Source organism: Gambusia affinis, linkage group LG21, assembly GCF_019740435.1.
Source record: "Gambusia affinis linkage group LG21, SWU_Gaff_1.0, whole genome shotgun sequence".
Classification (NCBI taxonomy): domain Eukaryota; kingdom Metazoa; phylum Chordata; class Actinopteri; order Cyprinodontiformes; family Poeciliidae; genus Gambusia; species Gambusia affinis.
In genome coordinates this window covers 4,977,296-4,993,842 of record NC_057888.1, presented here as the reverse complement: position 1 = coordinate 4,993,842, position 16,547 = coordinate 4,977,296, and the positions used below count along the sequence as shown (strand labels likewise).

Here is a 16,547-nt window from a genome sequence, read left to right as displayed (position 1 = left end):
AAGGTGGTCAATGAATATGTCCTCCCTCCTGGTAAACCCTGCAGAGAGGACATGTATGAAAGGGGATTCCTGTATGTTTACGAGAAGAGAACGAATGCAGAGAGACCCGATAATGACCACCTGAACACAACCAGTGTGACGGTTTCTCCTGGCCCTCCTCTCCAAAATGAAGACAGTTCTGGAGAGGAACCAGAACCTCTAAATGTTGAAGAAGAGAATAGCGCAGAAGATACAACAAGCAGCCATTTTGAGGAAGGAGAAATGAGTGAGAGTCAGACAGAAGATTGGGGTCCAGAAATTTACAACAGAGTAGAAGAAGAAACTTTCTGGGAGGATTTTATGCCAGTGTTATTGTTGTTGTTTAGTTGTTCTTGGTGTTATTTCCTTGTCTTGTGTCTTACTGGGCTGGTAATTCCACACTTTTCTGTCTTGCCATTGCTTTGTTCAGTTTTCGTAATTCTATACTTTAAATGGGACTTTAAATGGAAGCATTGGCAACTTTTAAATAAATTTAAAGTTTAAATAAATTAAATAGTTTGCAGGTTTCTCTCCGGGTGCTCCGGCTTCCTGCCACAAGCTAAAAAGATTTAGTGTGCTTTATAGTGGATGCAAATTGGCCCTTTTATAATATCAATACTATATGTATATAGATATCATAGATCTATACCTATCTATCTATCTATATATATATATAGATAGATATATCTATTTATATATGTATATATTTATAGATATTTTTATGACTAAATATATGTATATATATTATATCTATCAATCTATCTATCTATCTATCTATAGATATATATTATATATATGTATATATATAAATAGATTTATCTATCTATCTATATAGATAGATCTATCTATATATATGGATAGAGATAGATCTATGTAGATCTCTATATATAAATATATATATAAATATATATATAAATAGATAGATCTAACAATGATTCATAAAAATCTACAATAGAACATAGTGATATTGTTGATATCCAATGAGAAAATCTTGATCAGTTTATTAAAAAACATGTCAGAAAAACCCAATGAATTAGTTTTTACAGTTCATAGACTCTCTAGAATAAGAATAGACAAACAAACAGTTATTCATTGTTTATTAATCATTACAGAATATGTGACTTACACTGTGGTAGTACAGTAAAAAACAACCCTTCAGTTAATATTTCCATCTCTAATCAGCGACCTTTTAAAAGAAAATCAAACCATATAAAGTTTGTTGTGCTTAGAAATATTACAATAACTATGTATAATTAAACACGGAAATCTTAAAATATTAGGCGAAGCAGTCTCCTAGTTGTCCTTGCAGTTCTGGTCGGTGGCCTTCATCCTGGAAATGTCGATTCCTTCTCTGACCAGCAGCTCTTTGGCGTAGTGAACCGTCAGCGGTGGCGGGAAGCGTGACCGCGACAGGATCCAGGCGTACTCAAATCGGAACAGGCGGAGGATGTCCGTGCAGGAGAACACCACCGCCAGGCTGGTGTAGTCGGTGGTGAGGACCCAGTACGGGCTGTAGGGAGTGACTGTGAGCAAACGCCATACAAGTTAGTTTATTTGCTGATTCAGGAGGTCAAGGTAACATCAGATGTGAACCACTGGGGTATCCGGGTACTTTGGTAACTTTTACCAAAATATATTTTTTTACCGTCACAATGTTTTTGATCATCTATGAAAAGATCAAGAACCTCCCTGAGCTACTGTTGCTGTCAGAAACAACCAATCAGAGCCAGCAGGCGGGTCTTAGCGCTGCCAATCAACTTTCTGTACATCAAGCTCAACGTACTAATGGTGGAGAGCCGTTTATAACTAGCCTTAGCATCCCTGGCAGGCTGTGTTGGGGTGAACAGCAATCCTGTAGCGTAGTAGAGAGCAAGGGATGAGCACAAGAGTGATTGACAGCGCTAAGACTCTCCTCCAAGCTGTGATTGGGTGTGTGATTGGTTGTTTCTGGCTGAGATGTATTTCTCAGCCAGAATTTTCCTTGGCACCGATTGGCTGAACCCCCAAGAGCGGAAATATGGTAAACCGCTGATAAATTCAATGTTCACTTCTTGATTCGCATGAATCCCAATTGGCATGTCTTTTCTTTTATTAACCTTATGTATTAACACAGTGTTTAAATCTAGTCCAACCTCTCCTGGCCCATATTTAATTCCTAACAGGAAGTCATGGTTGTTTTGAAGGACTGTGATTAGTTTTAGCTTTGCGCTACACTGCCCCCTGTGGTTTTTGCATGTTTAAAACAACATTCAGTGTTGAAATTCAGCAGGTTTGTGTGAATAAACACTCTTCTTAAACCGATTCCACTATTTGAGATATTTGTTTTTATGAAGACCCACTTATGTGTGTACAAAACCTGTATTTAAAATGGGAAACTTCTGAGCTTTTGTTCATTGTTGCACTCAAGCACATCCATCCATCCATCTCTTCATTCGTTGCTGTCAGGCTCTTGATGCTCTTTATTAAACACACTTACAGTATGAGAAGCTGACTCCAAGTTTGGCCATTTCCCTCGTATCGGGAACCACAGCTGTCCCTTCTGCTATGCTCACTTTATCTTTACTGAAACATAGAAAGACAGAGTCGCTAACGCAAACATTTTATTACCAACAATAACAAAGCTATTCACAACGGTTTTAAACCTGACATTTTCTGCAAAATTATCCGACATACAGTTCAGATTTAAAAAGAAGAAAAACAGCAAAGCTAGACAAAAAAAACAGATCCCAAAGAATGCTGAGTCACTGGTTGCTATGGGAACTCCCGCCTTCTCTGGGACAATGGAGGGACAGGAATTCCACATGTCCACCATTTGTATTTCACACAATAATCCAAGCATGTGCAAAAACTGTGACTTATGACTAAAACTGTTCAACTATGACATGTAGAACCTTTTGACGCTTTCTGAATATTTGGTGAAAACTAAAAAACTCAGAGAAAAACAAAACTCAGATCATGTAGAAACCATGAAAGGTCTAAAAATATTAATACAGTCAGATTAAACATTTGAGTTTCTGCTATAAAGTTTGAATACGGATTCAAAGAAGGTTGAAGTTTCTCTGCGTTTCACCAAATCCATAATGGACTAACGAGATTTCCTCTAGCAGATTACGTAAGTATTGCGTTATATCAACATTAGAAGTCATGGTACGCTGTTCCCTTTGGAGCCGTGTGCTCTACATGTTTTTTTTTATACATTTTTCCCAGATCTGATAGAAAACCAAGCAAAAATAATGACAGAGAAAGAATAGCAGGACAAAGTATCAGAATTTTGGACCCAGAAAAATTCTAGTTTTCACACAAAACATCAAACCAAATGAAGAAGCAATAATTTTACTCACTATAGCTGTGAGTTCAGGACTCGGATGGTTCCATCTTTCCTCAAGGAGTAATTCGCCTCTATGCATTTCCCCTTTTCAAAGGAATTGGGAAGCCTCTCTATCTCGTACCACCGTCCCAGGTACTGGCGACAGAAACAACCGGGTCACTTTGTGTCTATATGTGCTCCCAACATGCTTGTACAGGATTTACCTTCTGGACGTTGAAGCCGGGCTGCACTGCCGGACTGGGACAGGGACCCCAGTGAAACGTCTGAGCTGAGGCCAGAGGCAGCAGCAGGAGGACGAGGTAGACGGCAGACATGGTTCCTGCCGGGGACAAACAGGAATATATGGAAAAGTTTTAATTATTACCTGTTTAGAGAAGCTAATCAATGAGGTAAAACATTGATTGATCTTTTCACAGATTATCTGTTTCATAACAAACTTTCACAACATGGTGACAGTTTTAACAAATATTTAAAAACATTTTATTTACATAAGTTACACACTGCAGCTTTAAGGTTATTATTTGTGGGAATTATTCATACAGCCATTATTAGGCTCTTAGTTAACATTACACTGCAAAACCACAAAATCTTACCAAGTAATTTTGGTCTAATTACTAGTACAAACGTTTTAGTACACTTAAAATAAAATAAAACTTACTAATAACTTTTCAGCAAAATATAGCAACTTGTATTAAGTCAATAATTCCTTCCCTCAAATTATTTGTCAGATTATTTTCACTTATAACGAAACATTTTTTTCATGTTATAAATGAAATAATCTGCCTATGCAACTAGTACTTTCTCATCAATTTTAAGGAATCATTGGTTTAAATCAAACTTGTATATCTTGCTGAAAAGTTACCTATAATTTAATTTGGTCTCATTTAAGATATTTGCTCTAGAAATTACACCAAAAATACTTTGATTTTGTGTTTTTGCAGTGCAGCTTTACAGGCCACCAACCTGTAAACGTCTAGAATTGTCTAGGTTTTATTCTCTATGCATGCCTGTCATGGTTTGCATTTGAACACACTGATTTGATAAGAGTTATGATTGTTGACTTCAAGTCCATGGTTATGTATGAATGAGCAGAGAACAAACACTGCAGGGAGTTCTTTTGTGTTTTCTTGTCTCGTTTGACTGCATTGTAGCAGCCACACCTGTTCTTCAGGTTTCAGGGTGTTGTTTTGGGTTGAATACACCTTCGGCTTTGTTGACATTATGTAGGTCTATTATAAAACATATTAGTTAGTGATGTAACCCTGTCCGTGTGAGCTGACACTTCGCTGTTCCTGTTCGGACCACCTGACAGCACAGCGGCTTCGCCTTCAGCGGATACTCCCTGTTACCATAAGTCTCATTAACACAGTTATTGTTTTTGTTTACAGATCCAGCATATATTTAAAAAAAAGAAGAAAAAGACAAAACTATGCAAAACCAACTACTTGGACATTGAAAATGACATTTGGCTACATTGAGGGGCTGGTGGTCAGTATTGCTTGGCGTTCTTCAACGTACACACTTTACCAACTTCCAGAACTCAAAGAACAAATCTGACACTTTGGTGGCATCCGCTGACATATTTAAAGGGATTTCAGGCTACAAATGTTAAATGATAACGATAAAAAACATTACCTCGTTATGATGAGTAAGTGCAAATATATAATCTGATGTAACAGGAATTAATCCTTCCCAACAAGACAAAATAAAAACTGTTAATATGTTAATATTTTGCGTCCTGTGTGCTGCAGGTTCAGGTTATATTTAGGAAGTGTTTCCTTACCTGAGTGGTTTGTAGGTCTGGAGCTGTGAGTCTGGTTCTCCGGCTCTCTGGATCAGCACTGGCTTCTCTCTGCCTTGTTAAAGAGACAGTCGGTTAATTGTTGTCATGCGCACATTCCCTCCCTGACGCAGCGCTGACTCAGGAAACCAACAGTTTGACTCATTTATGTTCTGTAGTGTTGACAGTACTGCTCCTTCCCATCGTTAACAAACACACTCGCTTCACCAGAGTCGGGTAGTAACTAGTTACATTTACTCAGTTACTTTTACTTGAGTAAAGTTTCTATGAAGTATCTGTACTCTTATTTCTGGATTTTCTACCCACTGAATGAAGAACAAACATGTTTTAACCAAAAATTCACCAAACACAGATGATACACACCTGCAGTGTATGTCTGTTAAAATTTTATAAGTTTTATAGAAAAAAATTATGTTTTCATTTTCTGATTTTGTATAGTAAGTTATTTTTAGTATAAGTTATTGTATAGTATGTTATTTATATAAATTACAGTCGTTTTGATCCTTAAAATACCAAAATTTTCACATAACTTTATATGTTCTGTCCGATGATATCACCTGATTAATAATTAATCTGAGGGTATAATTTTTAAATATTAAATGATTGATGTTTTTATCAGTTATTCAATACTTGAGTTGCTGTATTACCAAATACTTTTGGACTCTTATTTGAGTAATTTCTTGAAAGGCTACTTTTTATTTTTACTGGAATAAAAATATATCAAATTCCTGTGAACTGAGGTGTATGTGCAACTTGATAAAGGACATTTAAATAAATATTATTGCGGGTATACATATATTTGTCTATGTGGATGAGAGAAAATCTACAATAATTTCAAAACAGTGTCCCGAAAATTAATGCATTTTGATGCATTAATTTTTTTATTCCACCCTAAAAACATTACATTTAAATAGTGATTAAACACTGTTTAAAAAAAATATTAAATCAGTGCCATTTTTATGCCCATAAACGTCTGTTTGCTGTTAATTATTTCGATCGTCAGGACAAATCCGGGGGGTTTCTATCATCAGCTGATGAGAGTTGCCATAGAGACATTGAGAGTTGTTAGCTTGAAACCAGCTAGCCTTGTGTAGTAATAGCTAGCAACACTAGCTAACAATACAATCAATAAAAAAACTGTCAAGATGAACATGTAAAAAAAAACCTACATATGTTTTTGTTTAGATACATGTCAATGGGATTTGCTGTTAATTATCAAATATTGACATTATCAAGCGCTCAAATTAGCAAATTTCGTAACAGCAACATGCGTTAAATAACGGTTTGCTGCCGATCATGCTGTAGCCAACGAAAACCTTTCATACCTGGCTATCAAAGGGCCCATGCTAAGGAAATATATACTTTAGATATATGCTCTTTCAAAAGTTGTTTCTGATCATTTTCTTTTCAAAAACAATTATTGTGTGTTGGTGACGTGCTTTGAATCATTCAGGCAGAAAACCACAAGATGGCGCCATCTTTACTTCCTTATACCTTTCTAGAAATGTAACTGCAAAAATAACAACAATACGAATAATTTTACATAATTGATCCAGACATTGATCTAACAGCAGGGAAAAACAGCTTTGGCATTATTGCTGTATTTATTTTTGGACAGTCTTCATATACATCATGATGAAAATCAAAACGCTAAGTGTGTTAAATAGGTTTTAAGAATGTTTGTTGGACATTCTGAACATTTTGACATGAGGATTTTATAAAAAGAATTGCCTCTTCTACTGATTAGGTGTGAAAAATCATGATCTAACAGCGCCGGATTTAGGGAAAATATGATCCAGGTTACTTTTTAAAGGTGGTAATCAAAATAAGAGTGAAGATTAGGAGCTGAGGGAAAAGTCCCAGCACGGGTTTTGAGTTATCTGGAGTTTATTTTCCAACGAAACAAATATTTGACGTGGCAGCAGCTAAGCAATGTTACAGTGGGATGTGATTGGCATGGGTCTGGCCAGTGTGCGTGTGTGCGTGTGTGTGTGTGTGTGCTGGAGCCAGGCTCCTTCTTCCTCTGCTGGCCCCCACACACCACAGTGGACCAGGAGACCAACTGCAGCAAACCGTCACTCTGAACAGGTAAAGATCTGTGCATTCTCTCTATGCTAAACACTTCTTTAGCCCACAGACAGACAACAAATTCACTTCTTTCCATTTAATTAGGAGCTCAAGATGAAGCTGTTATGGATCGGCGCACTCCTCTGCATTTTTTCCTTCCATCTCTGCGGTGAGTTTCTTCATTTTAATGTTAAAATCTCCACTGATAACCTTCAGGATGAAAGAAAAGGAAAATAATTTTGTATCTGAATTTTTGCTTATTTCAAGTTGGATGCAAGTGCTTTGACTGAGATGAGAGTTTTAGTTGCGAACAGAAAGAGCGGTCTATGGGTCTGTGTTTGTTCAGTAAAGGGAAAAATATTTGCTGAGGAACCTGGAGAAAGAAGCCTCTTTTAGTTTTACAAGCCTGAATCCCTTCTTTGTTCAGGGAAAACTGTGGCATGTTTGGGTATGTTAACTCTTTTTTTTCTGTCTGTCTTTCCGCCTCACAGTGGCCAGAGTCGTCCCAGAGGGAGGTACAGTTACATTCAAACTAAATATCTCCATCTTTATCTTCTTACAACCTTCAAATTTACATTTCTGCAGATTTTTTAGGGACCAAATCTGCAGAAAATCACAATGATAATCCATATTTACTCCTCTGGCAGAGGCAACCGGATTTTTTTTTTTTAGAGCTGTAAAGTGAGATTATAATTCATTAAAAACATAATTTAGATAATCACGTTTCTCATTTAACCTCAGATTTAAAATAGTTTCCCCCCAATAATCAAACAATTGACCAGATTTAAATATTTTCAAATTCAAAAAATACTTTATTGATCTTAAGGGGAAATTAAATCTGTTCATAAAATAATAAAAATACATACATATATACATGCATTACACTGAAACTGACACCTTTTATGCTAACATGACTCAGCACTTTTTGTGAATCATGTAAATTAAGTTTATGGAGGTTTTCTCTTATTTTACTGTTTGTTTTTGTTTAATTGGTTTAAGGTTAAAGAAACCTAACCAGCAATGGTTGCTATATAAATAAACTTATTTGAAATTGAACATTTTATTGAACTTTACTGATTTAATTAAAAATGGATTCAGAGTGTAGAAGTAAAACTTTTGTTTGGTTTATCTGTTTGTTTTTGTTGTTGCTGTTTTCCTAACAGCATCTCAATCACAAAATTATACTTTATAAGATAATTTCAAATCAAAGTGTTGGTGATTAATTGTCCAAAATATGTCAGGAGGAAACTTTCTGAAGGCTGTGATGCCGCAAAACCCTTTGGTTTAGTTTCTTTGTGGTGCAAACCCAGATTTTCTCACATTATTCATACATCATCAATACATCGAGCCTTTATTGTCGAAGTCTGTAATTGAACTGATTTAAGTCATTAAAACCTGATAAAATTGTAAGCATATTGCACATAAATACCTAAAGTGAGTGTTTCCTGTGAGCCAGCTGCTGTTCTGTCCCATCCAGTTCCATATGACGAACCGCCAGCTGTTCCCTACTGGCCTTACTCCACCTCAGACTTCTGGAACTACGTCGAATACTTCAGGTCCATTGGCGCCTACAACCACATCAACGAGATGGCTCGGGCTTTCTACGCCCACCAGCACCTTGGAGACACCCTGGGATATGAGACCAACGCTGGATATGAACACTGAGAGGACAGCCAAGATGTTTAGAGAACGAAACCAAAATATTCTGATGGAAACAGCAAAAGAAAAAGGGAATATTGATACAGAGCCTTTATATCTGCCTTAAATAGTTTGAAACATAGCGATTAATATAGATAACAGTGAAGCTTTTTTGGTATAACTGCATAATGTATCCATGTACTGTGTGAAAAATAAACAAGACATTTTGCTTCTAGGTAAAAGTGTCTAAGGAGTCCATTCTTCTATATGTATGTATCCCAGCGATTGCCAGCAACAAGCAAAATGCCACTTGGTTGGAATCCCTTAAATAAATGTTGTTCTGTTGTTGAAATTTCATCAACAAGAGTAATTAGGGTCAGGAAGCTGCACTTAAAAATGGTTATTATCCTCAGAGCGAAGAGGCAGAATATATAGAGCTAAATGTAAAATAAATCTATTTCTATCAATTTTACAAATATTGCACCAAAGAATAAAAAGTAAAGTGAACAAATTAGATCCCATCATTAAAATAATGCTTTCTCTAGCTTTCCCCCCATATTTTTACACTTATTCTTGACGTTTTTTGAATCTCAAAGTATCAATAAAACAATAAAATAGATAATTAAACAAGAACAAATATTAACAACCTTACTACTCCTTGTCATTTATCTCCATATGGTGAAAAAAATATATAAAGAGATACACATGGCAGCAACAGCCAGATTATTTTATAATAATTGTATTGATATTATAACGTGACGAAACGTTAGTAAGAATGAATAATCGAAAAATTAAATAATTCAAGTAGTAGTAATGATACTATGATTAATTCTACTTTTAAGAATATTTACGGACTGCACAGTGGCCCAGTTGGTAGAGCTGTTGCCTTGCAGCAAAAAGGTCCTGGGTTTGATTCCCGGCCCGGAGTCTTTCTGCATGGAGTTTGCATGTATTTATACTCCTAAATTTTTACAAGGATTGTTATTATTTGTCTGTACAGACTGAAAGTACTGAGATCCATTTGAATGCCTTTCAACCATCTTAATTATGAGGTAAAATTATGATATTATCCTCTTTTTCTTGTTTCGTTTCTCATTGTTGGGTGAGCGGAACGAATGTGACGGGCAAGCATTTAAGGCGGACTCAAATAAGCGTCGCACACTGTTGTTTTGTGTTTGCCGGAAGTTAGCCAGTCTTGCTACTCACAAACTGAGCGGTTTAAAACGATTTTAGCGTTAAAACAAACAAACAGAAAAAAGAGAAGAAGATGAAACCTGCAGTGGACGAGATGTTTCCGGAAGGAGCCGGACCTTACGTGGACCTGGACGAGGTCGGTTTAAAGTTTAAACAGCTAATGTCATACTGTAATATTTTTGTTATTTTCTGCTCTGTTTGCGTTAACAGTGAGACAAATATTAAAGCATACGGTCTTTCTAAATATTAGAAATATATTCAGCTATAACCTAATAGAGAAGTGAACATTCATCTTTACCAAAAACAAACCAGACTGCTACTATTTATCCTGATCCAAAAAGTAATGTGAACACATTTTGCTTTATTTTCAGGCCCTATTCAACATTTTTGCACTTTTACAAGGTTTATGTTTCACATGTTATGTTTTATTTTTACAAAAAATTCTCAAAAAATAAATAAGCCTAATTTACTATCCCTGTTCAATTAAATTAAGGTTTTATGACTAATTTTAATCTGTACTTTAAGCGAAACAGTATCAAAACTGTTAAAAATAAATACATATGAAATGAGTTTTACCTTTTATATTTCAATTATTGAACTCAATGTTTAGCTTGTATTCTAATCTGTCTAGATGTACTTGTTCAGCATTCTCAAGCCCTTACATCAAACTAAGTGTTTTATAACCATATATTTTTATTTTGTCAGAATAAACACAAATGTATGCAATATTTGTACCTTTAAAAAGTTTACTGAAATACTGTTGTAGTCAAGTTGGTTTCATTATCTATTAATGATCAACTTTTTTATGCATCCTGCATATAAATATGTGCTTTGCTCCGTTTCTGCCTGCTCATGTACGGTAATGCAATGCTGTGTGTCAACAGGCAGGGGGCAGCAGCGGCCTGCTGATGGACCTAGCAGCCAACGAGAAAGCCGTTCATTCAGATTTTTTTAATGGTAAGACACAGCTGGATTATTCACTATCCACTGAGTTTGTTCAGACCTGAACTGCAGTTCTTCTTCCTAAAATGTTTCCAAACATCAGAGATGGTTTAAAGAAAACCCGAGACTCATTTGTTTGCTCAATTTTATCAACAAAATGATTTGATCTGCATTAGTAGTACAATTTTAATGTTAATAAATAGAAATGTTACACATTAGTGATTCTTAGGCAATTTGAAATTAAATTAGAAGCTTCATCTGACTGAAAAAGAAGTTAACTAAAACTTTCCCATGGTATTTAAAAAAAAAAATGTCCCCCTCCAAGGTAGAAACCAGCATGCTTCAGTTTCTTGTTGTTTCACATTAACCTTACAAAAAGTCCTGTTGCTTCCCGCTCTGAACAGCAGCTAATGTGCGGGTGGAGCACAGAAAAATACCCAGCTAATCTGTTTTCTGTCTTGCAGCGCTGGCTCCCAGATGAACAATTCTGGCTCAGCAGCCCATGACCCAGAAAGAAAAAGCTGATTGTTAAAAAGACGATGCTGTTGCATAGTAAAGTGAGTTTATAGGTGCTTTCAGACTGAAACCCAGTGGGACGCCTCGCCTCAGTCACTCAGGCGCTTTAAATGCCTGCACACTTAGAAGCTCTCTCTATAGAGGAGGTTTCAATAAAAACCTCACCTGCTTCATCAATGAGCACAAGTTCAAAACCCTTCAGCTTATATCTGGGTTTGCTAGGAAGTCTGAAAAAGTAGATTTAGTTGGTATTAGTTTGTAAAAATGCTTATTCCATATCTGCAGCCTTTGAACATTCCTGCATTTGTCACTTTACAACCTCAAACTTTTAACGCGACATTTCAACCTAAAACATCTCAGAGCTGTGAGTCATAAAAGTTTGTTTTATGACCTAATCCTGGATGTTTTGTCACCTGATAGTCAGTGGTTTTGATTTAACTGGGAACCAAAGTTGCAACATTTATTACATTTTCAGCTGGAGAGGTTTGCCTTTACACTGCACTGTGTCAAATGAACCAGACTCTCTGGAAAACTTTGATTACGTGTTCACACCTAATCGAACTCTGAAAGCCCACAAATGAAGGACTTTTCTAGAAAGTCCACAAATGAAGCAGGCTTTCTAGACAATTAAAGTGGACTAAACAGATTTATGTGAATACAGCCTTAAACTCCTCCAGAACCTCTTCCCTGACTCCATGATGCCGTTTGTTCTCTAATTTTGTCTTCCAAACCTCTCAGAGCATCTAAATTACACACAGTTGCTCTACTTTTTCTTTAGAGGTATCGAATCAAACAAAATTTAGATCAGCAAAACCAGACAAGATCAATGTTTTGCACTTAAATGTTCACTGGGTAATCAAAACTTCTTGAAATAGTCTAGAAAATTTCAAAAAGCTTGGCGTTGTAAATGAAAATCATTTTATAAATGTCACTAATGAACTCTGACACCTTTGATGAACGTCCTGTGATTGGCAGTTCAGTTTCTGGATTCATTCAAGAGCAGCATTGAGGTGCAAATTCATCTCAAGAAAAGGCATTAATTAAGTCAGAGGTGTCCAAAGTGTGGGACGGGGAACATTTGTGGCTCTTGGATTGATTTTGTGCGGCCCTTGACCATAATTCAAGAAGTTTGACCCTTTTTGTAATTTCTCTAGGATGAGATTTTCTGAGACAAGTTTTTATCTTCTTAAATGGAAAATATTAAGTACGACACAAATGATTTTTATTTACAGAGCCTGTTTTTATTATCCTTTTATTTTTATCTCTTAAGTCATGCAACAAACATCTAGCGAGTTTTTACTCAAAAACAGACTTTGGTATTTATTATATTTGGCTGAATGCATCAAAGTTTGTAGAAGAAAATTCTTATTTTCGTTACTGGTAATAAACTAAAAACAATTTATAGATTTAAAAAAAATGGAAAATAATAATCCCAAGAAGTTAAATGAATGTAAACGTAAAATGTAAAGTTTTTTTTATTATTGTCCAGGCAAAAGAAAAATAATTCACATTGATATTTTTGTGTTTTCTAACTGAGGAAATTTCAACTTGGTGATTTCGGCCCTTGGTACAAAGAGTTTGGACAGCCCCGCTTTAATTCCTGCTGGTGGAATCTGCTGAATGTGACATTAACATACAGAGTAAATGAGCTGCAGAGTGAATTTCTCTCCCTCTGATGAGCTGAAGGCACCGTGGTTCATTGTTGCACAGATTGCTGATCAGGCTGCAGCAGAGTGACTTAATAACATTTGGTTGTAGCGTCTGGGCTGGCTGCCATGTGCAGCGTAGTGGTGACACTTCAAACCGTTGTCTGGTTTGAAGATGCTTTGACATTTACCACCAGGTCTGTGTAGAAGGTCAGCTGAGTGCCGTAAAACAGCCAATGAAGCTGCATGTGAAAAGACAGATTATGGATTCTAACCCAGTTTTAAACATTCAGTTTAACTTTTTACAAAAACTACAGTTAAGGCCAAAATTATTCATCAGATTTAAAATCATTTTCATTTCACTGTTTAGTTTATCTCAGAAAATCACAATGTGTAACTCCTCTATGTTTGTCTCAGGTCCAATATGGCCGACTTCACAAAAGACTCATTCAGGTTCACTTTATTTATTCTAACAAAATAGAAAATCAAGTTGGTGGTTAACATCAGTCTTATGCATTAAATAAAATACAATAAATAACAAACTACAGAGCATTTAGCATTTGTAAAATTTACATTTATAATAACAGTTAAAAACATGACAAAATTACTCATGAAACACTGGATATGATTAAATTTGTCTAAAATATGTCAAAATTATTATAGTTGTGAAGAAAACACAGAGCTGACCCGAATACGTACCGCAGTTACCGAAGGCAACAGAAAGAGAGGGCAGAAGCTGTCGGTTACTATGGTAACCACCAACTGCCAATTTCTTGACTAAACAAAATTTGATGAACTTCACGTCTATAAAATTGTTAAATTAAAAAAAAGAAGGTTTTGAAAACTGTCCAAAATGTCAGACTTGATTTTGTGTAATTATCTAATTTTACTTTTATTTTATTAAATAGTTTTTTTCTTTCTCTTTGATGTTGCAGTTTGTTCATTCATGTCTAATTGTGATGTATAAAATTATTAGTCAATAAAACATAAATGACATAAAAATTATTTATTTCCATTTTATTAAAATATGTTAAATAACTAGAAGTGAGTCTTTATTGGCATTATGGCCACAATCTGGGATTTTCTTTGCTACGACCTAAGCTGTATATACAAATCTGTCTCTATGTTGTTCATTGTGAGAAATGTAGATGCCACTAAATTTAAAAATGTATAATTTTGCTGTACAAATAAAATATGTGAACTTTCAAAAATAATTTGGAGCTACAATCCACAGGAAAATCCAGGAACAGGTGAATCTACAAATCCACCTCATTTATTGGTTGGTTTGTTTGGATCTAATATCAAAAATATAAAAATATAAATGGCATTAACATTAGCTCAAACCAGACAGAAGATTCTTTCTATATAAACTGGGCAACATCACCAACAGAAGATTGAGTTTAAACACTTCATTAATTTATAATTCAATCCTGTAAAAAAATGAATAAAAACAGCCAATGGGAGTTTTGCAACAAGCAAAAGAAAATAATTTTAGGAGGATTGTATTCAAGGCTTCGTGCCAAGGAAAACATCTCCGTTTCTTTTTGAGGTTATATAACCATATGAAATGTGTGTGGGTGGATTCAGAAGCTGTTTTGATTATGTCTTCTTTTTAACTGCAAACAAAGTAAGACAGAAACATTTGGATCAATGCCAGCCTGTATTCGTTCACTTATTGAGGGGGAAGTTTTAGCTCATTTAAAGTGAGCGTCTCAGCTTGAGTGGGAGAAGGAAAAAACATTTATTATTTTCAGAATAATTAGCTGAATGGTAGGAGTCTGGTGGAAAACAGCTGGACTCATCCTAACCTGGTGGTTCTCTCCTTTTCCTCTTTTCCTTCTTCCTGTTTTCAGACTTTGAGGATCTGTTTGACGACGATGACCTGCAGTGATCACAGATGAAGAAAACCGCCTTTAATTTGTCTTTTCATCTGTACAGACTCTCATATTGGTGATTAACTATGCTACTAAAATAAATAAAGTCTTTCTGTTTCCACTGAAAACTGAGTGAACCAGGTGTTTGTGAGTCTCTTACATTCCGGCTTTGGAGGAAATTATGAGTATGGTTTTCGTTTTGTCGTGTTTCAATCTGCTGTAATTGCAGGTTTGTGGGCTATGAGGACCATCTGTTACCAAACATAATTACACACAAGAATCCGTGTTAACATGGCCTCTAAACACTCTGAAGGCGTAATGGGACAAGAAAGTATGAGGAAATCCTAAAACAAATATATTTCTGCTTTCTTTCAGATGTAATTGGAAGTTTTCTGTCTGGACGAATCAAATTTTCAGGGACTTTCTTTTCTATAAGCTGATATAAACAAGAAGATAAGCTGCTGCTGAGAATCTAAAGGGGGAAACAGAAATAAAGTTGGTTTCTGTTCGTTTAATTCCCCCCCAAAAAGTTGAAACAGGCATTTATTACTACAGGATCATTTATACATGAGGTGAACTGCTTTAGAGAAAAATAAAGTTTTGAAGACTAACTACATTTAAAAAACTAGCAGTTAATAAACTCCAAAACGTAGCAAATTAATTGTAGAGTGGTAGATTACTAATTTATTTGATTAAAATTAGATGTAATTGGGTTACTAATGGCGTACAGCAGTAAAAAATAAGCTGAACAAACGTGCTGGAGGCTCAGCTTGGGTTGCTAGGTGACGGTGAGGTTGCTAGGTAACGGGCTGGGGTTACTAGGTGAAGGACAGTGCCTGCTGATTTGTGACCTTCCGCCTTTGAAACCAAAAAAATTTTAATTTATTACCAAAATTTCTGGATGTTTTTAAGCACCTAGGCTGTTTTCAAAAGCAGCAGAAACCCAAATGGAAGCACAAGAACTGGCAAAATTTGAATTTTGTATGATATTTTCCATTTAATGTTTGTTTTTGTATTAAGTAAAACCTTTTTTTTGAAACATGAAGTCAAATAGTGAACCAAGTCCTCACTGAACTAATAATACTGATTTTTTTGTAGCTTTTTAACTCATTCACAGAAAAAGTTGTGGTATCAAAAAATAAAGTGTGGTCTTTTATGGATATTTGTATGAAAACCCTGAAAACATCCAAAGAAATGGTGAGAAACATGCACCATTTCTTAAAACTACTATAACATAATGTTTAAAACATGATTTATTTGGGATAAAATCAAATTCTGCTTGGAAGTAATATTCATCTCTAAGTTAAAATTCTGTCATAAAATCATAAAGTAATATCTGTAACTGGCCCAGCTTTAAAACTCATCAAAACTGGATTTTCGCCTCCCGTCTACTAGATATGGTGATATTGCATCATGCATCTGTTCGGGTAGCGGTATGTGTGTGTGTGTGCGCGCGTTTGTTTCTAATACCTTTTGGGGACCATTTTCCTTACACTACATTGTGGGGACCCACTGCTCCTTGC

General features: G+C 35.6%; 3 protein-coding genes across 3 annotated transcripts; 2 read left to right on the top strand and 1 right to left on the bottom strand.

The window, feature by feature from the left end:
- Positions 1-1,100: 1,100 nt before the first annotated feature.
- Positions 1,101-5,217, bottom strand: apodb (apolipoprotein Db). Its single transcript, XM_044104053.1, has 5 exons — positions 5,130-5,217; positions 3,550-3,665; positions 3,360-3,481; positions 2,495-2,580; positions 1,101-1,541 (listed from the first exon to the last, which is right to left on the bottom strand). Exons 2-5 carry the CDS (start codon positions 3,658-3,660, stop codon positions 1,312-1,314), a joined length of 549 nt encoding a protein of 182 aa, XP_043959988.1. The 5' UTR covers positions 3,661-3,665; positions 5,130-5,217; the 3' UTR covers positions 1,101-1,311.
- A 1,082-nt stretch (positions 5,218-6,299) lies between these two features.
- otos (otospiralin) lies at positions 6,300-9,068 on the top strand. The gene is made up of 4 exons (XM_044104054.1): positions 6,300-7,235; positions 7,320-7,383; positions 7,706-7,729; positions 8,692-9,068. The coding sequence occupies exons 1-4, from the start codon at positions 7,080-7,082 to the stop codon at positions 8,877-8,879; spliced, it is 432 nt and encodes a 143-aa protein (XP_043959989.1). The 5' UTR covers positions 6,300-7,079; the 3' UTR covers positions 8,880-9,068.
- A 928-nt stretch (positions 9,069-9,996) lies between these two features.
- cops9 (COP9 signalosome subunit 9) lies at positions 9,997-15,152 on the top strand. The gene is made up of 3 exons (XM_044104060.1): positions 9,997-10,182; positions 10,931-11,003; positions 15,004-15,152. Exons 1-3 carry the CDS (start codon positions 10,120-10,122, stop codon positions 15,039-15,041), a joined length of 174 nt encoding a protein of 57 aa, XP_043959995.1. The 5' UTR covers positions 9,997-10,119; the 3' UTR covers positions 15,042-15,152.
- The last annotated feature ends 1,395 nt before the right edge of the window (positions 15,153-16,547 follow it).

Bases quoted from the DNA above. Each gene is read 5' to 3' on its own strand.
- apodb (XM_044104053.1), bottom strand. From the start codon at position 3,660: ATGTCTGCCGTCTACCTCGTCCTCCTGCTGCTGCCTCTGGCCTCAGCT. The intron at 3,482-3,549 runs GTAAATCCTGTA...TTCTGTCGCCAG, and splicing joins CCGGCTTCAACGTCCAGAAG to TACCTGGGACGGTGGTACGA. The intron at 1,542-2,494 runs GTAAGTGTGTTT...GTTTGCTCACAG, and splicing joins TGGAGTCAGCTTCTCATACT to TCACTCCCTACAGCCCGTAC.
- cops9 (XM_044104060.1), top strand. From the start codon at position 10,120: ATGAAACCTGCAGTGGACGAGATGTTTCCGGAAGGAGCCGGACCTTAC. The intron at 10,183-10,930 runs GTCGGTTTAAAG...GTGTGTCAACAG, and splicing joins CTTACGTGGACCTGGACGAG to GCAGGGGGCAGCAGCGGCCT. The intron at 11,004-15,003 runs GTAAGACACAGC...TCCTGTTTTCAG, and splicing joins TCATTCAGATTTTTTTAATG to ACTTTGAGGATCTGTTTGAC.
- otos (XM_044104054.1), top strand. From the start codon at position 7,080: ATGTTACAGTGGGATGTGATTGGCATGGGTCTGGCCAGTGTGCGTGTG. The intron at 7,236-7,319 runs GTAAAGATCTGT...CCATTTAATTAG, and splicing joins CAAACCGTCACTCTGAACAG to GAGCTCAAGATGAAGCTGTT. The intron at 7,730-8,691 runs GTACAGTTACAT...TGTCCCATCCAG, and splicing joins CAGAGTCGTCCCAGAGGGAG to TTCCATATGACGAACCGCCA.